General features: G+C 43.7%; 1 protein-coding gene across 1 annotated transcript in view; it reads left to right on the top strand.

The window, feature by feature from the left end:
- Nucleotides 1–25,045, top strand: part of camta1a (calmodulin binding transcription activator 1a) — a gene marked incomplete at both ends in the record, with an annotated part of 307,848 nt that overhangs the window by 268,679 nt on the left and 14,124 nt on the right. Inside the window, 5 exon segments of the mRNA XM_080468566.1 lie at nt 3,883–4,036; nt 8,627–8,767; nt 9,407–11,718; nt 15,970–16,096; nt 17,140–17,274. Coding sequence (XP_080324692.1) covers nt 3,883–4,036; nt 8,627–8,767; nt 9,407–11,718; nt 15,970–16,096; nt 17,140–17,274 — 2,869 coding nt within the window.

The following is a 25,045-nucleotide window of genomic DNA, read 5'->3' as shown; positions in this document are numbered from 1 at the left end:
TTTGTGAGATGGATTGGTGAGAGGAGGGGCAGGAAGGCGCTCCACCACCCACTCAGCAGGCCTTCCGCCCCCATGGCTGACTCCCCAAGACTCTGCTAGTAATTAGCTCAACATCTATCCATCTGTTCTGGGGAGGCGCAGTAAACATTAACACAACACAGCAACATCAAAATGCTGGCTAGAGACACGCTTCGTTTTATGCAAACATGATACATTCATGCTTTAATGCATGCGAATGGTTGGTACACATGCTGGCAAGCAACGCCAAGCTGATATACAAACACAATGTCATACAAAGCCTTGTAACTGTGTGCAAAAAGACAATTTCGACTAATGATGATTTTTGCAAAAATAATGCAATGAATTTGCATTTATGATTTAGCTTTATATAAGGTGCAGTGAAAACAGAAAAACTTTTTTTTTTGTTATCACAGACTCTCCAACACTTGCACAGTTTTGTAAGTTAGTGGAGCTTTTTGTCTCACTTTCCTCTGCCTTATCGTGTAATCCCAGACTGACTGAGTGATGTTGAGATCAGGCCCTGTGGGGGCCTCACATCCGTTGCAAAACTTTGTACTCTTCGTGTCCCCGAAGCTAATTATTTATGACTCTGGCTGTATGTTTGGGATCATTTGTTCAGGTTGCAGAATGATTTTGGGAGCAGTCCAATGCTTTCATGATGGTGTTGTGTGATGGATAAGGATCTAACCATCTCAAGTGCCTAAAATCTCTGCACACCCTTATGCACACCACAGGTTCCTGCAACTTTATCCAAGTCTTTCCTGCCACTGCGGAAGTGAGGCTGGAAAGCAGCCTTGAGACCCGCATGGGAAATGTGAGAAAAAACAACCAAAAGACTACATTACACAATTAATCAATAAGTTAATGAGATCTCATTTTCTCTAGAAAAGACTATCCAGGCAAAAAGTTCCCCCTCAGCCTTTTCCCCCTGCTCTTGGAGAACCAACTCCTAATATTACACCATGGAAAAAGAAAGCAGCCAGCAGGAAATTAAATTAAATTACCATCCTGATAGATTTATGTGACGCTTTACATTTTCATTGTGTTGTTTTGCTCACAAAGTGGCGGTAGGCCCGAGTTGGAAGAGAATTGTTAAATGTGTTGTAAAGTAGGTGGAGAGAAAAAAAAAACAACAACAAAAAGGCGAAGGGGAAGAGAGTGAAAGTTCCAGACGTTATATGCCTCTGGCTCCTTCAGTAGATAACAACAGATAGCAGATTCCTAATAGTAAAACACGGCGGCACACGGATTACTTGTGTTTGTATGAGCTGGAAGCCTGCCACATGGTTTATTCCTTTGTGTGTGTGTGTGTGTGTGTGTTTGTGTGTGTGTGTGTAAAGGTAGAAAACAGCTGGGAGTGTGGGTGTTAGAAGGAGGAGATTGTGCGTGACCACGAGTATGATTGTGTTCAACAAACCCTTGTGCGTCTTGTATCTGCATGAGTGTTACACTATGCTAATGATTTTTTGTCCTTCCTCACTCCGCTTCTTTGGATGTCTGTGACTTTTAATTGTGTGCCTGTGCACACGCTGTGCGTCCGGGCGTATTCACTCCTTCCCGCACCCAATACATCCAACGTACATTTGTGCTCGCTCATAACTGAATGAAGCCGTCTCCACGCTGCGCTCTCATTCCAAGTAAAAATTGAGGGCATCTCTTGGCTATTGACACAGCTGGTGATGCCATCTGGGGGCATCAAACACCGCCTGTGCCATTCCCATCGAAACCGAACAGTAGTCGTCACCAAGTGTCCATACCGATGACAGAGGACAAGAAAAGCGGCGCGATACTGTAACAGCTTCTGGTAGAAGTGCTGGAGGAAGGTCGTCTGTTTCCCTCAGGCTGCTTTACATACAACTGAGCCATGGCTGGAGCTCAGAGGAGGTGGTCGTCGTTGGTATGTTTGGTGTGTTCTCAGAGACATAATTGTTTCTGTGTATCTGTGTGCCCCCAACCACACCCCTGTCTGATGTAACAAGAGGAGCGAGGGGCTGGGTGGCGTAGTTCCAGATTAATGGTACACACTGAGAGGGAGCACAGACCTACAGTAGCAGTACCTTGATTTATTTCCCACTTAGTACTGATGAAGCTTCAAACTGCAGCAACACACAGGCGTTGTCATGGTATTATTTTCGACCACTCTTTTGTGGTTTGTCCATCCTTGTGTCTTGTCTTGGCTTTCAAGCACAACCAGTTTATGCAGAATATTCACAGGAGACTAACAACAGTAGTGCAGAAGTGCATCACAGCCACATGAAGGAAAAAACTACACAAGAACAATGTATTTTTATTTTTCCATATACAGTACATAAGGTGACCCTTGTCATCCAGTGATGATGTTTTTTTAAGTCACATCGAGGAGGAAATGGTGAGAATCAAGTCAAAAATGTCAGGCATGACAGTCTTAAGAAGAATACGTTCAACATTTTGAGAACAGATGTGAGCTACCATGTTTCAAGTGTACCAGATTTGTACAATGAAATCAGCACCTTTCAACATTTTATCTTAATTTCATAATATTGTTATGTTTCATTTGGTTTTATTAGATTTTTTGCTAGAAAACAGTTTTTTGGGGGGTTGGTTCAACAACATGCTGTAATACAAACATTTCAGGGACAAATATTCACAACAGAGGAGCAAAAACTTACCAACCTTGTATTAGGAAACATTTCACGGGGAGAAAAAAACACATGCAGGAAGGTCTCTGCTTCAATGTGATATGTCTTTATACTTTCATAGTCTCAGCTTTCATTTGTTGTGTAGTTGGTGTGTGAGTTACATTGATTTTCTTTCTTTAGATAAAATGTTTGGTTGTTGTTAGAGTTTTGTTTAGGTAAAAACTGATAAAAAAAAAAGGTGAAATAGAGTCAAAACGTTCATAATAACTGGTTGCGTTGACACACTAACAACTAAAGACCACCAGATGACGATTTGTCTTTCATTGACTATATAAATCCCTAAATTTGCTTGCATATTGGTTAGTTTCAATTTGACTGTATGCTCTGTGTCACTGCTGCAGTGTCATACTGTATTTGTGTTTAAGGTTTGTTGGCTTCGTGGCAGTCAAATGTTTATAGTGGATTTGAAGGGATAAGGACTGAAAATGAACATTTCTTGTCTGAGTGCTTGGTAATCAAAGCTTTTCAGGATTATAGAAGTGAATTCATGCTATTCACACCTGCACAACACTCTTTTAAACACTACCTATTATTCATAAGATGTCAATTTAGCAAATTTGCCGAGGTAACCCAGTAACAATTTGCAGGCAGCAAATTATTGAGTTTTGACTTGGTAAATACAGGCAGAGTTAATTGAGGGCATCATCTCACCATGTGGGAGGACTTGACAAAATGCCATAAGTGTGTTACATGAGCACACGTTGTAATTAACACACATATGCACACACAAGTACACACATAGACGAGCGCACTCGCACTGGGTTGCACATCCAATCACACACACATTTGGAGATAGGGAGATACAGACAGACACATAATGGTGAGATTATTGCAGATTTCTGATCCCAGATTTGTTCTGCTGCCTGGCCATGTTTTTGGGCTATGCATCTCCTCGTCTGTTCTCGGGCTCTGCGGTCTGGGTGAGGGTTACTATTGTAGTGCTTCTAATTCAGCAACATTTACTTCTCACAAACCAGCTGGCTTGTTCCACATAAAAGCCCTCACATCTGAGCCACAGTGTCTATGTGCCACCGCCGCTCTTTGCTGTTGTATCATCAAGAAGCAGTGCTGCAGACTCTCCATTATGTCACCTCTTCTAACCTCCACCTCCCTCTCTCTCTCTCCCTCTCTCTCTCTCTCTCTCTCTCTCTCTCTCTCCCTCCCTGTGTGTTTTCCCCCACAGAACCCTGACATTGTTCTCGTCCACTATTTGAATGTCCCAGCCATCGAGGATTGTGGGAAACCATGTGGACCGATCTTGTGCTCCATCAATACAGACAAGAAGGAGTGGGCCAAGTGGACCAAGGAGGAGTTGATTGGACAGCTCAAGCCCATGTGTAAGTATTCAAATAATCCTGTTTGATACATAATCATTCATCAGATTTTTTACCCCTCGTTCCAATTTATGAACGGCAAAAAGGCCTGAACCGTTTATGGGGCAAGTTACCAAATATTGTCACTTTCAAATGACCATTATAAGTGCAAAACAATTAACAAACACAGCTTTTCTGATTGAAAATAAAATTTTAGACAGATAGCAGTACCATTGATTGATTGATTGACTTTGGTGATTTGGATGAGACAACAGGAATGTGAGAACTTTATGGAAACATCCAGCGAGATGATTTGTGGTCAGTTTTACACTTTCCAACAGATGTTTATTCTCCATTTGTGGATATTTCAACAAGTGCCCCATAAAGGGTTAATAAACTACAGACATGTGTGCTTCTCAGCTTGCATGAAAAGACTGAATATATAACTTGCGGTTGCTTCTATCTGAGGAATTTGATGTCCAGTCCCATTAGGTCATTACTGGTACACTAAGTGCCCTCAGCGTCTCAGTCAGATAACATCTTCGGCGAGTATCCCTGCATTGTTATATGAGCGTGCTCTTCCTGGAGCCGTCTGATACACCTGGGTCAAAGTTCAATCTTCTGGCACCACTATGGTCAGTCTGAAAGTGCACCTCCCCTCTGGCCCGCGAAGGAAGTCGAGGCAGAGGAGGGCAGCAAGCTGGTTATTGATTCATGTTTTTGCGTGGGAGCAAGAATGTCTGACTCACCAGAAATCCCCCTCCACCCTTTCACCGGCTCGTTCTGTCTTTCTCTACCCCCTCCTCATCAAATTGATCCCTGTTGTTATCAGCTTCACTAATGCTCTATGAGTTGCGCTGTGTTGTTTTATCGGTCTCCAGGCCTTCACAAAGATTGAGGCAATGTTGTGGAAAAAGTCAAGATTTTGTTTGATGAAGATAATTGCCAAAAGTAGATCTTGTGAGACATTGAAAATCTTTCAGAAAGACGTTAAGATAACTTTAGAAACCAGACTTGTGATTCGGGCGTGCCTGGCAGAGTCCAGCAGTCCTGTGACTGATATTCCGAGGGCCAATTATCGGTGATGCGGCCAGGTAACGAAAGCAGCTTTACAGCCACTCGCAGGGAGCACACTGACCAGGCAGCCCAGCCTGTCTCCGCTGACGTCTCAGTTAAATTTTTACTCTCGTCAGTACATTAGTTCTAGCACATTTTAACATAAAGCCTTACCTCAGGACAGCTACTGAGCTACAGCAGCCTACTGTATTCATTACATCTGAGGCTTAATGTAAAAATCAAGCACCATTTGCAGTAATGGGTAAAGTCATTAACTTTGGGAGTTGTTGGGACAAAGGGGGTGAGTGTGAGATGCCTTCTAGCTGCCAGGCTACATGAGGGGGCTACAAAAAGAGCAAAAAAAACCCTCTTCTGCTTTCTGTCTTTCTTCTCCTCTCTATCCCTCTCTCAGTCTCAGAGAATGTCCAACATGTCAACATGGGCTCCTTCATGGAGCAACATTGCCATCTAGTGGTTCCCGAAGACAGCAACCCCTGAGCCAATGGAGGGAGCAAGGAGTTACGATGAAGTCATGGTGTATTAACCATGCATTACTTCAGCTTAAATCATATATTAGGTTTTAAGCTATAGTACATCTTTCCCCAACTGACCTGTATATTTTAAGATGTTTGCCTTGGATTTGTGTGCACTGCAATGAGCTGTTTTTCTCCTCAGAGGTTGCCTAGATAAAACATCAGGACAGATAGTGCCTTTTTTTTAATCTGGACTGTGCAAAACTAACTTTTGCAATGTGAGTGTTGACTCCCGAAAGCTCACTTCATGGAGTGTATAATACCGTAGGTTTTGTACATGCTCATGTGAGGCTGTATGCATAAAATTGTTCTTATAATGATGATGCTTCCCTTTTTAGAGGCTGATTTTTGTCAGTTACTTTCCCAGAACAATGTCAACTTTTGCACTATAATTACCCTCTTTCGTCTTGCGCTCCCTTTTTGTTATTCTCTTCGCGATATTTCACTGCACAAACCATTTGACACCTCTAATGATACAAAAAAAAAACAACAAAGGAAAAATGTGGATTTCATGGATCAGTTGAGCTTATTCTGTCTCCACATGACAAAAACACACAAGCGCTCGTGCTCTCAGTCGTTGAAGCTTTCTCATGCACGTATGCTCGCGCACCGCTGTTCAAATATAAGCCCTATGAAACATGGCCCCGTCTGCCCCCGTCATCTTTAACGCCCCGCAGTGTTTGATGCGAAAGAGGAGAAGCAAAAGGGGGTAAGAGAGTGGCATCACTCCTCCGTCACGCTACAGCTCCATAGACAAGCCAGCCAGCTTGATTCACTCTTTTGCTCTAATGCAATAAACACGCAGCACTCCGCAGCTATGCCCCTGGCCTGCTGACAGATAGCGCATGAGCAGCTTTAACAAACACTCAGACAGACAGAAGGCTTGTCTCCGGGCTAGACAGAGCCCGAGAAGAACCAATGAAGGCAAGACATACAGGGCTGGCTATCATGTAAACCTCTGTACTCCACTATCACATATAGTGCCCGGTGGTGCAGAGGCAGCAAGGTGGGCTATGTATTACAGATGAGCTGTGTTTGTCATTAGGGCAGCATGACAGGATGAGATCGTCAAAATAATCGTGTGACGAGGCTGGCGGTTGGTGGCGCGGCCTTCTCTGCCACCGGGATTAAACCTAGTGGCGCTGCTCCTGTCACATCTGCTTTGCAATATAACCCTCAGTGAGAAGAGCAGACAGGCAGACATGGTGGTAACTGTATGTCAACAACCCATAGCCTCCAGGGGTGACACCCGTCTAGATGAAGAGGGCTGTGGCAATCTGGCATGAGGGATTGGGGCAGAGGGGAGACGAGATTGTTTGGACAAACAGGAATGGCTCTGCATGGTGGATGTAAGTTGTGGCTTTACGCTCTGACTCCTGCTCCGTCACCCTCTCTGAGTCAAATCAGCAAAGCGGACGCTCTTCAGGCCCGCAGCCTCCCTGCTGGCTTTGTCACAAAGGGGAGATTCATGGCAGCATTTTTAGTGTGCCAATGGCCCTATTATCTCTTTGTTAGTAATATTAGCATCATCTCATTTGTACTGTTTGCATAACACACTGTCAGGAGGTTAATGGTGACTCAAGCCGCTCTGTTTAATGGAATCCCCAGACAGATGCAATTATTTGTGCAGTAATTATAATGACATTAGACGAAACTTTCCTGTCACATTTAATGTCCAATCTTTTTTTCCAACTCACTCATTGTAGACTAACAGCGGAATAAATCTGACTTTATAATACACCAAATTGAATCCTGTTTATATTTCTATAACCTGCCACAGTGAGTTGTCTGTGGAGCATATGATCGCAGCCTGATCACGGGAGCTCTGCTGACATCTGCTGGTGGCCGGCCTGTAATCTGCAAAAGATCTTCAGGCTTTCAAGTTAGATCCTTATATCAGTCATCCAATCATGTTTCCCAGCTTTTTCCACTTCAGTGTAACTAGCTCTGTCTTTAATCTGCATTACCCTCACCCTCTTATGCTGTTTTCATCTCTTTTTTATCTCGAGTGCAAACAGACATGCACGAAGCAAATTCCTGCCGTTTTTCATACATGCTCAAAGACCTCGCTCTCTTAATATATCGCTTCCTTGCATATTTAACCAAATGAGGAATTGAAGTGTAGGGGACTTGAATTAAAGCTTGCTTGATTTTGTTTGATAGTCTAAATATGCCTCTTGGTTGAAATATTACCTTCTTTCCCAGCTGAGCGCCCGAGCGCTGTAGCACTCAGTGGTGTCTCCCACCACCTTACAGCCTCTAAAACCGCTATCGGTCTCATCAGAAGTGGTGGCTGCTTGACAAGTGGAGCGATGAAAGTATTAGAAGGTGCTGGCGAGGTGTGACTGAGGTGGAGAGTGGGAGCTTTACGCGAGCAAGCTTGCCTTTTTCCCTGGGTGCAGCAGATCCAGCAGCAGGAGCTCGGTGATGTTCTTCCCCAGAGGCTTTTCCTGTCAGAGCAGAGTCATGGGTCGGGGTAACGGGAGGGAGAGGGGAAGGATTGAGCTCGCTGTCACCTTTTTCTGCACTCGCGGAGGAGACACCACAGAGCAGTAACACGTACTGACACCTGAAGGGAAAGAAGCACATAAATGAGCAACTTAATTCAGAAGGCTTGACATTACATTGAGAGGATACTGGAGGAAGAAAAAGAATAATAAAACAACTGTTTGATTTCTGAGTGAGGAAAGAATTGAGACATGTTGGAAAAATTTTAAAGCTGTTTTAGTATCAAGGGAAATACGTGACAAGGAGCAGGATGATGAAGGAGAAAGACACGCATAAAGCCCCTTAAATGCTTATACTAAAACTACATTTACATTCCATCCAAAGCCAGTAAGTGGATTATCAGACATACGATTTTGTCTGTTTTACTGCTGTTCCTGGGCTGAGAGGTGTCCGGAGTGCAGCATGAGTCATTCTGGCAGGTAGACAGGCAGGGCAGTGGGTGGGGCGGGGGGTTGGCGAGGCTGGTGGTCTGTTGGGCTGGCTGACGTCTCTGTCTCCTCCTCCTCTCTCCCGGCAGTTCATGGCATCAAGTGGACTTGCAGCAATGGGAACAGCAGCTCTGGCTTCTCAGTGGAGCAGCTAGTGCAACAGATTCTGGACAGCCACCAAACTAAGCCACCTCCCCGGACTCACAACTGCCTGTGCACAGGCACCCTGGGTAAGGGCTTAGGGGTGGGAGGGAGCTGCTCCTATTCCTGGAAAATTTAGTAAGAGATGCAAAGAGGCCATAAAGATACTGTTTATTACTCAGTAGATCAGAGTTTGGTTGTTTGGGGTCATTTATTGTGAGATGATTTTTCTAGTGAAATAGAGGGTAAAGCTTATAGGGATCGTATTATTTGTTTACTGATATCTGTGTCGGAGCTTAATCTGAAATAGACCAGCTGCTCTCAAAATTATGTGAATCAATCAGATATTTTCAGCTGTGCTATTTCACTAAGCTTCTCCTCAGGATAGAAATTTGGGGAGCAAAGGTTTACAAATATTGGAAGAATGTCTCTGAAATACCCCACTTTTATTTTTTTTATTTTTTTTATTAAGTAATAAGCCATGCAAATCTTCCCATACACTTCACTGACTGAAGCATAATGATGGCAGTTTTTTTCATGCTGAGATGAGAATTCACTTTCACAAACACAAACTGATAAATCGCTTTTGCATCTGTACACTGAGCAGTGGTGTAGCCTAGTTGTAATAACATGGAACTCAATAGAGTATATTTATCTTTTTCTGCTGTCTATACCTCCTCCCCCAACCAAATCTCCAATCTTCTTTCACTCTTTGTGCCCACATATAGGTGCAGGAAGCAGTGTGCATCACAAATGTAACAGCGCCAAACATCGTATCATCTCCCCTAAAGTGGACCCGCGGTCAGGAGGTTACAGCAGCGCCCACTCCGAGGTGCAGAACAACGATGTGTCCGAGGGGAAGACCGAGCACACTGCCCATGGTGGAGGGAAAAGCTCCGGGGGAGGCGGCGGAGGGGGAGCCACAAGAGAGAAACGCAACGGAAAAGTCCACAAGCCCGTCCTGCTGCACCAGAACAGCACGGAGGTGTCATCCACCAACCAGGTGGAGGTCCCCGACACCACGCAGAACTCCCCGGTCTCCATCAGCAGCGGCCTCAACAGTGATCCAGACATGGCGGACAGCCCTGTGGTGACAGGGATGAGCCACGTGGCCTCCGTCATGTCTGGCCTCTCACAGAGTGTTTTCATGTCCGAGGTCACTGGAGACCCCGTCTATAGCATGTCTCCCACTGGAGGCCCCAACACTCATCTGATGGGTGCCGATGCCACTTCGCAGGGCATGGTGCTATCAGTGACCTCCGATCGTCACAAATTTGCCTTCCCCAGTGGAGGAGTTGGGGAACCCGGAACCACCACAGCAGGAGACAGTCTTGCCATGTTGTCCACAGCTGGGGTGTCTGAGGAATTGGTGCTCTCCAGCAGTCTGGACTCTGGATCCATCAAAATCCCAGAGACCAATATGAACTTTGATCCCGACTGCTTCCTGAACAACCCCAAACAAGGCCAGACCTATGGAGGCAGTGCCATGAAGACAGAGGGCTCTTCCTCCTCCTGCTCCTCCTCTGGTGGCAGCAGTAACACCAACGGCAGCATGCAGCGCTCCCCCACCATGACAGACAATGGCTACACCTTCAGCTCAGCTCTGGTGAAGAATATCAAGACCGAAGACACGTCGTTCGAGCAGCAGCTGGCCAAGGAAAGTGGCTACCAAGTGGGTGCAGTGGTGAACTGTGGCAACAGAGTGTCTGTGTCAACCGGTGCCGGTTCAGGTCAGGGCAGCCTTAGTCTGTCTGCATCTGGCTCTCTGCTTCCCTCTGGTGGAGGTCTGAGTCCCAGCACTACCTTGGAGCAGATGGATTTCAGTGCCATCGATGCCAAGCAAGACTACACTTCCAGCGCCGCCGCAGTGAGCTACAGTCAGGCCATGTCAAGTCCTCACATGCAACACCAGAATCGTTCTCCCAGCTTCTTCCTCCAGGATGCCTCTCAAAACAGCCAGACTCAGCAGGGGAGGCCCAGCATGGGCCAGAAAACACACATGATGGAGCACAACTCCCATGACTCTGGAGGTTATATGGCGCTACAGGTAGTGAAAACAGACTCACCTGGCACTAATGGCCACCTTCATCACCATCATCAGACCCATCAGACCCAGCACAGGGCCAACTGTAATGGAGGCTCACCCACTGAGGGGCCTGGACAGGCTGGCTCACTGCAGCTGCTACAGTACCAGGGGACATATCCTGTACTGGGCACTGAGCACGAGGAGGTGGTTGGTCTGGATCAAGCTGGCAACGTGGGTTCAGGTCAGGCTGGGGCCACAGAGAATGGAGCTGAAAATCTGATGAAGACTGGAGATCACATTCAGTCGTGTGGGGCGGGAAATGGCGAGGGGGGAGGAGCAGAGCACTACCTGCAACAGGCCACAGATGGTAGTGGAGGTGGGACAGGAGGTGGAGGCGAAGGAGTAGCAATTCATAACGGAACCAACAATGATGGCAACAACCGCACTCAGCAACAGCAGCAGCTGCAGCCTCTCCTGCAGGGCTCGAGCATGGTCCAGGGCCTCTACAACGCGGTTGGAGCCCACCAAGGCCTGGCTGGCGCAGCCAGTAACGGCGGAGGAGGAGGGACCGGCATGGAGATCAGCCTGGATCACTTTGACATCTCCTTTGGAAACCAGTTTTCTGACCTCATCAATGACTTCATTTCAGTGGATGGCAGTGGAACGGCCATGTCAGCCGGAGGGGCCCTGTATGCCCACCAGCTTGTCGCCTCTCACAGTGCTGATAATCAGAACGCCACCGGTGGGCCCCAGCAGCAGGGTCAGGAGGATGGAGGTGCCAGGGCCTCTGGATACAGCCCGTCGGAGCTCTGCCTCCAGCCCTGCTGCAGCCCTCAGTCTCTAAGTGGAGGAGCAGCAGCGGGAGGAAACGCGGGAGAGGCAGGCTCACTGTCCTACATGAACGTAGCGGAGGTGGTTTCTGCAGCTGTAGCCCAGGGGGCTCTCGGGATGCTTCAGGCCACAGGCCGGCTCTTCATGGTCACTGACTACTCTCCTGAGTGGTCCTATCCTGAGGTGAGCATTTGTCTTCATTTCATTTTATCTCTAATGTAAATAAATAGCAAAGAAGAGTCAGTTCAACATTTAGATGAAAGACAATTTGAGATATGTTAGTTTTGTTTTATAAAGTGCTACTTAACAGAAAACATTAATCATTATAGGATTGAAACGACCCAAAAGTAAATTAATACCTTTACTACTTTCCCTTAATATTTTTTACTCACTCAGGGACTAATTATCACCTTCACAATCAAAGTTGTCTCTGTAATGCGAACAAATGTGTGACACCGAGCCTTGAAGATGAAAAATGACATTCAGAAATGATATTGGAAATTATAGTGTGACATTTTTCAAATTTTTATTTTCATCCAATAACCAGTCAAACTGAATCCGGTATTGCTGATGTTGACACTGATACCAACACCGTGTTCAAAAACCACTTGTTCGGTGAAGGAGCTGGAAAGAAAGTGATTTCATTATATATTCATGAAATGACACCAACAGTCTTTCTTATTCTTATTCCACATCTTGGATGAATTACTTTCCAGTTCTCTGAGCCAAAACAGTTCCACACATGACTGTTTTTAGCCTCTTGACTTCTGTTTTTTTTGTGCAGCTGCGTGGCGCATTGGTACAGCTGTGTATGCATAACAAGAAGATGTTGGAGGATTTGCTCAATCAATCAGTCAATCTTTATTTGTGTAGCGATTTTCATACAAGTAGTGTGTAGCAGAGAATTGCTTTATACAATAAAAACACACAAACACACACGGACACAATTCAAAATAAAGGCAACAAAGTGTGACGAAGCACTGTAACACATCAGAACTAAGGAAATAATACAGCCAGAGTGAGACATTAAAAAATAAGTACCAGACCCTCGTGAGCGTCAGCTTAACAGTATTGAACTACAGGAAGTTGTGTGTTGCTATAAAAATGGTGAGAAAAAGGCAATTAACCGAAGAGAGACAGACCATCATAACGCGTAAAAATGTAGGTCTTTCCTTCAGAGAAACTGCAAAATAAGCGTGTTATGGTCTGGGGCTGTTCAGCTGGACCCCGGGTCTTATGCAGGGTGAACATCCTGAACCAAAATGGCGATGCACAGCATTCTGCAGCACCCTGCAAAACCTCAGCAAGATAATGACTCACAAGAGAAGAACCGCATTAGGAAGAATTAACAACATGTTGAGCTTAAACACACGGAGGGACCAGCACAGTTCTAGACAGAAGAGTGAACGTAAAACAAGACATTTTATGGGTTTAGAAAAACTTTCTGAAGAATCTTTCCCTTGTAGAGAGCTGGGAGGCCACAGGTGTGTTCAGCTGTTATATTTGCCAAAGGTGGCTGCTTTGGTGATTTAGAATGTATTTTGGTTCATAAATTGATTCCATGATTTTGTTATTAACTCAAATTGTATGTGAATAATTTACGCATATAAATTAGTTGTTCTATGCTTTCAAAGTGCAGTGAGACATTAAACTGAAAAATTGCCGATAGACTGCATCAATCTTATTTTTGGTACTTCTCACAAGCTATTATCAAAAGTGACTGTAAGCCGAATAGAATGGCATTCCCTATTTTCAAAGTAATTTTTTCCTTTCAGTTTTTTTAATTAGACCTTTGAAAACCTCCAGCAAGGAAAAATGATCAATTTGTCATACTTAACTAGCACAAATGAATTTAATGAAGATGATGCATTAAAATACACAAAATGATGTTTTGAAATTAGATTTCAATGCTTTGCTGGTGCAAGAAGAAAAATGAATGTGATTAATCTTCTGACTAATTTCTACTAATGAAACATCGCTTTGGGATTTACTGACAAACAGCCGCAGTTGTGGTCATCATGAATTCATGTCATCTGTACCAAAGATTATTTAGTCGACGGGGCATGATGAGGAGATGCACACATCACTTTCCAAAAGCTTTTATTTGTCAAAATCTCTCGACCGTCTTATTAGTCTCCAGCTGCCGTAGTTCAGATAGATTGAGCTCTGGCTCAAAATAAAAAACTGCTTATGAATTCATCATGACTGCAGACATTGCTGTTTGGTTACATTAATGAGTTTCACAAGCAGCAGGAAGCTTTTCAAGCTGGATGTCTAAAGCACAAGCAGGCAAACCCACCCAGTGATCAGACGAGCTTCTTCAAGCAGAACATAACTACACAACAACTAAAACTCCTATCGATGAAACTCGGCGGCGAGTTTATTGCAGCAGCAATATAAATTTAACAAATTCTCCTATGTGAGAATACATTCACTTGATTTTATATAGAACGACAGCGATGTTATATTCTATCCAATAACCTAATGTATCACTTCTGTCATAATCACTGTAAACACACAATTTATCACAGTTCCAAGCCATGGCGTTAACCATTTGTAAGGTGCTGACTGAAATGCTTGGTAGGTTTCTGCAGATGTTCTATGATATTTTAGGACATAAATGGACAGATTTTTTAACAGTTTACAGCTTAAAACTTCTGTAAACGGTGTAGATTTCTTGCAAGAATGACAGGGTTTTTCTTGAATTTTAAGTAATGTTATTGCTCCATCTGATACACCAGATCATCCTGAGTTCTACAACATAATGAGTTATTTGTAAATAAATTACCCACAAATGTAACTTTAGCTTTGTTATTCACAGTGTTCATTATCAAATACTGGGTCTTCTTTGCGCTGACTGTAAGTGACAAACACCACAGTATTTGTGTTATTATGAGGAGTATATGCCTCGTCACAATTTCACTATTCTGAAATGGTGCAACTTAACTCAGTGTTATTTGCAAATATTTATCCATCCATTCTGTGTCTATCATCAACTTAATATTGAGAAGAGCAAGCGACAGGAAAAATGTGGAAATCACCAAATAAGTTTCCTTGCTGGATTGAAGCACAGACAAAATGTAAGGATTTACTTTTTAATTTACAGTTGACATGATGTGAATTCAAGCAAAGCATTTACAATAGAGAGAACAAACAAATAACACGTATGAGTCTGAGGTTGTTGAAGTATTCCCTTTTATAAAAATCATTAATCAAATTAGTTATAGGTCGCGAATTTGCAGTAAATATGACACTACTGTCAGATGATTAGATAATAATAATTTTTCCCCCATTGGAAAAAAGAAAAACCAACTCAAGCTGACTTGAGTCTCAGTTGGGCTTTTGTATTTTGTATTGTCTCCGTGTATTAATCCTGTGTTTGGACCAAGGGACAGAAGATGGTTGGATGAGATGAACAAAGTCTACAGAAAGATTGCAGGCGTGACCTTAAATAGCCTGGATGAACTTTATATAATGAGGTCCTTCCCATACAGTTTCTGAGGCGTTTAGGTTACATTTCTCCGTCTACAGATATATTGTGCCAAAATGAAAAAAAAAATCCTCAAAACACTTTTATTTGTGCATCGTTTGTCATTCCGTGTTTTCATCAGTTTTATTCCATGTTTATAATTCGGCTGAGAAACAAGTTGCCCCTTGAAGATAGCAATAGTAATAATATGAATATTAATAGTATCCTTGATCAGTGATTAGTCAATCACAGCAAACAAGTAGAGTAATGTTTCATAATAACATATATATATATATATATGCTTTCTATCAATGACTTCTGAAATCTGCTTCAGCATCTATATGACCCTACATCCACTGAATAATTCATATTGAAGCTGGGGGCAGAATTTACCCCCCCCCCCCCCCCCCCCTCATAGTGATCAAAACAGTTTTACCAGCATAAACAACACACACAAATATTTATGTGCATACTTTAATATATTATGTAGTATAGTTATAAATGTAGACCTCCACCTTGTAAAAACCATTACCTCACTCCCTCCCAATGGAACCATACCGCCTTAGATATACTGCAAGTTACACTAGCAGGCAAGAAGTGCATCTTCAAATGTATTCATATTTATTCAGACATGTTTTAGTCCGCAACTCCCTCATCTATTTAAGTCTGATTAGGTAAAGCAACTCGTCTGTATTAGTGATGATGACAGCAGTAATAACCTCTAGCAACCACTGGAGGGCAGCATAATGGTGAGTGTCACTTAGTGTGAGTTTGTTAAAACCAGGATGGTGAAACTACATACTTCAGCCACGTGATGGCAGCAGAGAGTTGTCTTCCCACTTTTTACTGTCGTCCTTATATTTGCCCTCTAGATGGCAGTGTCGTCGTAAATATGTGTGATCAGAACTACTTCAGCCGGACTCTGTTATGAGTTCATTTTATTCATTATTTGTCATGTTTTCCAGGGTGGGGTTAAGGTGCTGATCACGGGACCCTGGCAGGAGGCCAGTTCCAACTACAGCTGCTTGTTTGACCAGATCTCAGTCCCAGCATCTCTCATCCAGCCGGGGGTGCTCCGGTGCTACTGCCCAGGTAAGAGAGGAGGCCTGCACACCAACACCTCATTCATGAAACACAGCAGCTGCATGCAAGTTAGTTTGGACTTTCTGGACACAATAATGAGAAGATATTTTGTGTTTGAGTGAAAGTGAAGTGCTGTGATGTTCATTTTTAAATACTTTATTACTGTACTTGTCATATGTCTCATTTGAGTTATATGCTGTAGGTGATACTGTGGTGACTAATAAAACAAATGTGATGATGTACAGAGAATTCCATTCGCCTGTCTATTATACATTTTTATATTTTTTATATTTACAAATTTCTCCACATGCGAGATAAATAAAGGGATATCTTATATAAAGAAGCATAACTTTTTGTCTTTTTGGCCACGGTGTGTTTGTTTTGGATCTTATCTCTCATCTGCCATCAAATTGAAAGCTGTATGTTTAAACCTGTGTTGTTATTTCTTGAGTGTAATATGCTGGGACACTCTTCAAAAAAGTAAATGATCTCAGTTTGTTTACCCTTGCATATTTGACAACATACCTTCTCTCTGTCTGATCCCAGTTGAGGTTGTGAGGAGGACAGGTTACCAGTCCATCACAGGACGGACACATAGGAGCAGACAATCACCCATTCTCACAATTTCTTCTAGTTATCGCTCGGAAATGAACTATTTCTTTGTAATGCGGGAGCAAGTTAGAGTTTCCTGTGAATCTCTTCACGGGACCATGTACAACATGCAAATAGGTGAGCACTGCTCACCACTGTTCCACCATGCCACCTACAGAGGCGCCTTGTTAAGGCACTGAAACTCAATTAATTCCACAACTTAAAATGGTGATAACCAAAGTCAGTGTTTAGTTGCTCTTTCTGCATTTATTGATTCTAAAGGTTTAATGACCACATGTTGTTGTGGGAAATCTCCCGGCTGAGCTTGAGCTTTTTATTTTTTTGTTGTTGTTTATGTTTCTCCAGTTTTCAGCAAATTTCTTCACATTTGGACAAAACTTGAACTATTGTGACTGTGTGTGTTGTACGCTCGGATTAATTCTCATCCCGTCCCTCTGCAGCTCACGACACAGGCCTGGTGACGCTACAGGTGGCCATCAGTAACCAGATCATCTCCAACTCAGTGGTGTTTGAGTACAAGGCCCGCGCTCTGCCTTCACTGCCATCATCTCAGCACGACTGGCTCTCTCTGGATGGTACGTCTCCGTCACTCTCTCTCGTGTGTCTGTTCCAAGTTCAACTTTCTGCCAAGCTTTATAAATCTGCTGTGGAACTATTTTTGGGGGGGGGGCGTCAACTTCACATTGCCTTCACATTATGGTTGTTTAGTTTTTGGGATCAGTTCTGCTGAAAATATGAAATATTTATGAAAACAAATATAAGCAAATAACTTAGATCGATACATATATATAGTATTTTATGGGGTAAAGTCGGACATTTAACTTGCAGTATTTTGGCTGCTGTTTAGTGTGTTGCTGATCATCCATGATTCTTTTCTTAAAAGCCGTCTAGACCTGCTCAGTAAGAACTCACTCCATTGGTTGTTCGCAGTGATGAAGGTGAAACGTTTTAAAAACTAAAGCAAGTCCAGTTGTCTTTTCAGTCCAGACTGGCTGTACAGTATATATATTGTACTATGGAAACATAAGTTTAAATCATGAGATCTTTTCATCCGTGATCAGCAAAGTGCTGCTTGTGCTTCAGATTTTCTAAGTCATCATTGTTAGACTCCCGTTATATTTTCTTCACGGCCAACATTTTAATTTACTTGAGTCCAAGAGCAACAATCGATTGTGGTGATTATTATCGATTATTAAACAGGAACACGAGCAGGAATCGGGATTCATAAACATCATGTTTCCACATCCAACATGACAACATGGAATCTGTGGTCCTGAGAATGAATAGAATAAAATTACATGTTTCACTTGAAGCATTTTGGCTATTGTTAAATGTTTGGGATGTTAAGTGTTTTACTAAGTTAAAGTTGCTCTGGAGATTGAATCTTTGCGATGGAAAACGTTCTTGCAGTTTGTAGAAAAGTTTAAACAGGAGACACTAGTATCCGCTGTGACTTGAGGGGATTATGTTATTGGGCTGGCCGCTGCTCCGTGTACAGTGTTTGTTTGATTACACTGTTGTATGTGTCAAAATCAGTGGATCCTTGCGTGCGTGCGTGCGTGCGTGCGTGCGTGCGTGCATGTGTGTGTGTGCAAGCGTGTGCGTGTGCGTGTGCGTGTGCGCGTGCGCGTGCGCGTGCGCGTGCGCGTGCGCGTGTGCGTGTGCGTGTGCGTGTGTGTGTGTGTGTGTGTGTGTGTGTGTGATGGATTATTCAGAAAGTCGGCCTATGACCCATTATTAGCTGGGATTGTCTCCAGCCCTTTGTGGCCCCAATAAGTCAGATAAACCGAATAATGAAGATGGATTGATGAATGTATAAATGTTTATTTCACCCAAAGCATCAACAACCACTTGACATCCATCATCTGCGAGGAGCTGTTTTGTTGTATTATAGCTGTTGTGCTCAGATTTGTTGATTGTGATTTTAGGGTTAGTTACTCTCCACCTTTCACAGTTGTGTTTATTTTAGTTGGACAAATCCTTGTTTCACGATGCTTAACCATTCAACAAGAAACCTATTAGTGTAAACAGTGCAGTGATGAATTCAGATTTTAATAACGCTAAAAGATGACGACTCTGTGTGTGAGCCTCTTTGCTTTTGTGGAGTGGAAGTGTATATGTAGTTTACATGTAATAATAGATGCTGCAGGGCCGGCAAATGTCCGCTCTGTTTGAAGTCAAGTTAAGCGGGTGAGTGAGGACACTCGACTGTAGGCCTGCTCTCCACAATGTAACGACTATATAAGTCGTGGTATGTCCGTGCATGTTCCGCGTCTGCTGCCAGGAGGAGTGTTGCTGCAGTGTTTGAGCACTGACAGGATAAAGTAGGGCACGGTGAAGCACAAGCTCGCAGGACAGCTGCATTGCAGAAGGCCCTTGAGGGAGTGGGAGTGAGTAATCGAGAGCTGGCAGCTCCCATACATGGCAGCAGCAGCAGCAGTGGATCCCTCCGCCATTCATAGCCTACTGCCTCACTGGCCCATTCACAGAACCAGTTAAGGAGGAGCTGACTGTCTCAGGAAAAACACAGCCCACCCTATTACCTTACTTACATTAACTCCTTGCCTGCCATACCTGCTCATTTGTTTCACGCCAGTCTGTTGTGTCTGTTTGAAGACAGTGAGGGTTATCCACAAATATGAATGCTTGCACTGGGGTATAGCCAGATCCACAGCAACAGAGGGTGATATATGCCTCGATTGTGCAAGAAAGGGCTCAATAAAGTTTTATAAGAGACTGTGTGACAGCGCTGTGCACTGTTCCAAATTAGAAGTGAACATATGTAAATCTGGTGTGTCACCCGGAGGCTTGTGTGTCTCTGAGTGTGCAAAGGGCTTATCGTGATGCATTGATGCACTCAGCATTATCACGCGAGTGTACCGCAGGGTTTGGGGGGAATCGTGTGTCCCCAGGAGCTTCAGCACCACCGCTGGCTGGACAGCGGCTGTGGCGCAGAGCGCAGTTTTATATCCACGTGTACACTTTGGATGGATTTGGACTTTTTTTTGTTCTTGTAATAAAGAAGGAGAAAAAAAAACTTGACAGGGCAACTTGATTTTTTAGAAAGTAGGGCATGGTGAAATGATGTGCGCGCATGTCGATAAGAAGCGCCTTGATTGTGGCGCACATTTATCAAAGGAAACAATGGCTCCGAGCCATTTAGTTACCCAAGACTTTGTGTTTCCTCTCCGAGTCTTGCAGTCGGTCACCTAATTACCAGGAGTAGCTATAGGCTGCTGAGATTTACGTGCCATACGTGCAATATTTAGTCTGGGTCCGCAGCGGCGGTGTGCGCTTGTGTGCAGCTCTGCGAGTTTGTTCCCCCATGGAAGACTAACTGTGCTATGATGTGCTAATGGCACAGCTGCCTGCCTGCCTTGATTTGTCATAATGCAGAGTGGGGGAAGGGGCGCTTTTCTCTGCAGCACTGCAGGTACGGAGCCATGGGCAGGACAGAAAATCTGTCGGAGCTGCAGAGCGCTTCGCCGTCGCCCCTCCAAAGTCCCCGAGCAACGGATCCCACGATCCGGTCCCGGGGAGGGGGAGGGGGAAAGGGGGGGGGGGGGGGGGGTGCCGGGGGAACTGCCCAAATTCCAGCCCCGCATAGCGGCATGCAGCGTGTCGGTGTGGAGGGGAGCGTGTTGACAGCACTCACTCTCTCCGATCCCAACTACACCGGCATGACAAACGGCACCGCGTGCACACACAATGCAGGAGCGGAGGAGTGGGCGTGTTTGGGTAAACACGGTAAACTACCGCAAACAGAACAAGGTTTTTTTTTTTAAGGCTTAGGCGACAGTTAAGTGACGGGAAGGAGACTCCAGACGGGTTTTGGAAGAGACTTTTTCTCCAGTGAGGGAGAGAGAGAGAGAGAGAGAGAGAGAGAGAGACTCCGTGAAGGCGCGTCGGATAGATATGGTCAAATACTCACGTTTTTATCGTTTTGGGTTGTTTTGTTTTTTTATGATTATTATGGCTGAAGGTAATCACTTCAGGAGCGAGATTTGAGGACACCGGCTCGTGCAGGAGGCGACAAACGGGAATTAGGGCGTCTGTTTACCGGCGGCACGTGCGCACCCGCACCGCGCTTCCTCGCTCGCAGCGGCATTTGTCGTTTTACTGCAGGCTGGGAGAGCAGCGACTACTAGAAACACTGGGAAAGTGTGCATGTGTGTGTGAGGTGAAACAAGTGAGGAGGAGGAGGAGGAGGAGGAGGAGGGGGCTATTAGAGGAAGAGGAGTAGTGAGCGGTCTTCCTCTCTCTCTCTCCCTCTCTCTCTCTCCTCACGTCGCTCTCTTCCCTCACTTTGTTCTATTGTTGACGAGTGCTCTGTTGAGATTGAGAATCAGTCCACACCAAGGATAAATACTCTTTTTTTTTTTTTTTTGAAAGATATTTTTTCCTCTCTTTTCTCCGTGTATTACCATGCAGTAGCCCTGACGGTCAGACAGTGGGGGGCAAAAAAAAAACTGCAGTTTGAGTGAAATGCAGCTTTTGGTTGGACTTCTCTGGGTCAGGATGCCAGTGAATGACACCTGCATTTCTTAAAAGACAAAGGGGCTGTGTTTTTCTGGCTTTGAGGTGGACTCTACCAATGGAAAATAAGATAGAAGGTTAGAAGTGTTCAGTTCAACCCTTTGGCTGTGGTGCTGTGCTGTGTTGTGACTGTGTTTGTGTTTGGGCTGCTTTTTCTATATTCTGTGCGTTTCCTGTGTGTGCCAGAAGAAGTTCCCCGTTTCTTTTAGCTCCCTGCATGCAGAAATAATTTTGTCTCCGTGTAGTCCTGCGGTGTTTTGTGTCTTGTTGTAAGAGTTTCAAAGAAATCGACTGGGCTTTTTCTTTTTTTTTCTTTTCTTTTTTTTTTTTCTTTCAGTCACATGCTTTCCAAGTGTTTCATGTGGCTCTGCCTCATTGCAGAAGAGAGTTGATGCTGATAGTAGCATTCAACTCCTGACTCACCACTTGTGCGTGTCAGGCTCTCTGACCACAACAATATTTCATTTTATTTTTTTTAACCTTTAGAAATAACAAAGTTAACACGTGCATCTCTCGTCCCTGAAGCCAGGCTTTTTAAGTGGTTTTTAAGTGTGCACTCTTTCTCTGCAGTTTTAGTCCGCTTGGTGTCAACTAGCAGGTCACTGTGACCCAGGCTGATGCAAGTGCAGTTTCACGTGTTGTTGGATGTACAGTAAGTCTCTCCAGTCTAGCGCATTAGAGGACTGTCGCATCCCTCAGAGCTGCTGAGGTTATCGGGGCCAAATGGGCTGCCTTGAAAATGCCTGGATTCCTTGCAGTGTCGACCTTATCACCTTCATTGGCGTATTTACAAGAATTGTGGAAAATCTATATTCCTCCGTTGCAACAGTGCTTTCAGCACCACATGTTTATGGACAGCAACTTTGTTCTAAGTGCAATTACTCCTCAAACTTTGCTGTAGTTCGGAGCTCCGTCTGTTAAAAGTGAGAGACAGTCACAAATACATGTGAATCTACCTGTTGCTTCTCTGTGAGGTTTGTCGATTTCCCATACAAAATAAATGCATTAACCCCATTCAAGCCTATTAATAAAGCTGTAACACATGTAAGACTGGATGTCTCAAAGTGTTTGGATGAGTCACCCTTCACTATATGATGCTTCACAAAAGCCTAATGCACAACCATGTAGAGGTAGCAGAGATTTGTGGCCACTTAAATGCATCGTGGTTTTGAGTTGGCAGAAGCAGGAACAGCACAAATCCATTTATCAGGTGTACACGTGGTCAAAGCGTTGGAGGTTGTTGGTTCTAGGAGGAGTGATATTAATAATAATGATACTGTCATACAGTTCTATTTCCTTTATGGTTGTTCTGTCCCATTAATATAGACTGTGTCAGTGTGTTTAGTATCGGTTATGCTGTGGTGGCAGAAGTGTTGTGTCTCCTATCTTGCCTTAAATCGCGGCAGTTTTATTAGTTCTTTAATGATTTTAGAGGCATTGTGTTGCTGTAGTTGTACCAGTTGTATAAAGGGAGCAGTAGTAGTTCTAGTAACAGCAGCAGTGACGTGGGAACACTTACACCTGGAGGTGATAGATCACCTCAGACAAGACAGTTTAAAGAGATAGTAGCATTTAAAGAGAAACAGTCATTTTGGAAGAGAATGTAATTCCTTGCTGTTTATGTGCCTCTAATCATGTTTTTAAAATAACTAGAAATTGCTGCACTTAATCCAGCCTCAATGTTATTGATTCAGTTAAAGATAATTCTTTTTTTTTTCCTTCCAGTTTTTTTATTTTTTTTCAATCAGCAGTGTGTGTATACTGTGCATTGTATGACTGGAGGTGTGGTATTATTCACACCTGTACTGTATGAAACAACCAGGTGTAGAAGTTATGCAATGACTACCACCTCAGTGAAGTGTGTTATTTCTAATGGTGCTGTCACAGTGATGCTGTCAAGTTATTAGTGAGTTTTACAGCTGTAGTTTGTGGTTCCATTATGTTACGCATGAATCAAATGATGTCTGTATGAATAATGCAGTCTGCATCTGCGGTAAGAGGTAGTTTGGGTTTGTTTTGTACTTTGCTGTCTGCAGTCTGAGTACAGTATATTTTATTTTACTTTTTAATTGTTTTTTTTATTTGCAAATCAGTTTGCTAATGTACTGATTTAACTATGTATATATATATTTAGTTTGTCAATTTTTACTCCAGGACATTACACATGTGTCCAGTGTGTAACAACAGTCCAAACTGTGGTTTCAATCACAATGTTAAGAAGACTCAGAAAAAGGGCAGAGGAAGTTGAAAATCTCTCTGAATGCATTCAGCACAGCTCGTTGTTTCACTAATAATGAACACCATTGAAGAAGCCCTGCCCCTGGGCCATGGCGCTGTATATTAGATTGATTTATCATTGAAATTATTTCTCTACTGATACCTCATTTGAGCCTCTGCCTGCAGCAGATGTGTCAAGCAGTCTTAAGCTGTTCATGCAAATAGAAATCTAATGAAACATACTTGAAACTGTACCAACTGGACACCAAAAAAGAAGTCCAGCTACCTTTCCTTCCAAGACATAAAGCCGATTCTGCATCACTCTATTAGTGTGATAGCAGATGACAGAAAATCCCAGTGGTGTGCGCTCTTGGCATTTTACCTTGAATGTGACACAGTGTATCTAGTCTGCATCCAGACTGTACTCATATTGACCTAAACAGCTGAGCAAATGCCAGAAGGTTAAGAGCAGCATTGAAGCATTGTGACCTTTGCTGTAACCATAGAGGATATGCCAGAGCATTATTTATTTCTATAAGCAAATGCCATGGACACTGAACCTCCAGGACTCTTATATTGCATTTGTACTTGTGACTACCACTAATTTTATCACTTGTATTTAGCAGAGAGTAATGCTTTTATCCGGTGTCTTTCATTTTCAGTTTTTTTGGGTTGAAATAAAAAATAACACTGACATTAGCTGATTGTCTCTTTCATGAGTAATTTCTGTTGGTTTGCACAACTTGATAATTCATGTTAACAAGGCCAAGTGGGTTGTTATTTTTTCTATTGACATGATTGTAGATTAAGTGAGAAGTTATAAAAAAACAGGACCAGTTACCTGTTGAAAAGCAAACAGCAGATGTATTTCACAATATTGGATTTAAAAAAGGGAAACCATATCTTTATACGCGTGTGCAGAGATTGCACGCACCTGAGAGAGGCAACCCTCCTGCAAAAGTTAACGCTTCCAAGCTGAAGTAATCGAGAGCGTTAAATTACAGCTACTTATTATTGCCGCGGCATTTGGCAGTTTGCACGTGCCTCCTTGTGACTGACTGACAAACTGTCCAGCGTGTCTCTCGCCCCGCCCCTGATGCTGAACAGAGGGAACTGTGCAGCAGATGGACTGATGAATAGATGACAGCCTCAATAGGTTTGATGCCCAAATAACAGACTTTATCCTACACTCCTATTATTCAAGAAGAGACAAGCTCCTCTTATCACATTTCTAATAAAAGCCACGAGAAATAATAAAACACAACCACAACCAGTCATTACACTATGTCAAAGTACACTCTGTCGTCGATCAATGCAGCCATGTGCTCCAGCTGTGAAGGCGGCTGCCAGATGGCCTGGCCCCTTCCTCTGCATGGTCACAAATACCAGCCCCTGTCAATCAGCTCACGCAGAGACCCATGGGGAGGCTGGCCTCTCGTCCTTCCGCTGAGTTACATGTGGGAATGTGACTGGCTGAGGAAAGATAATGAGACTTAGCAGTAAACTTGATTGGCATGAGCAGAACCAGAGGTTGAGAAGTGACGATTAAAGATGTCCTCCTACAGCCTGTCAGGGGTTTGCTCCATGAATAAC

The sequence above is a fragment of the Lipophrys pholis genome (genome assembly GCF_963383615.2).
Source record: "Lipophrys pholis genome assembly, chromosome: 8".
Lineage (NCBI taxonomy): Eukaryota > Metazoa > Chordata > Actinopteri > Blenniiformes > Blenniidae > Lipophrys > Lipophrys pholis.
The sequence above is the reverse complement of the archived record's forward strand: the minus strand, read 5'-3'. Positions and strand labels throughout refer to the sequence as shown.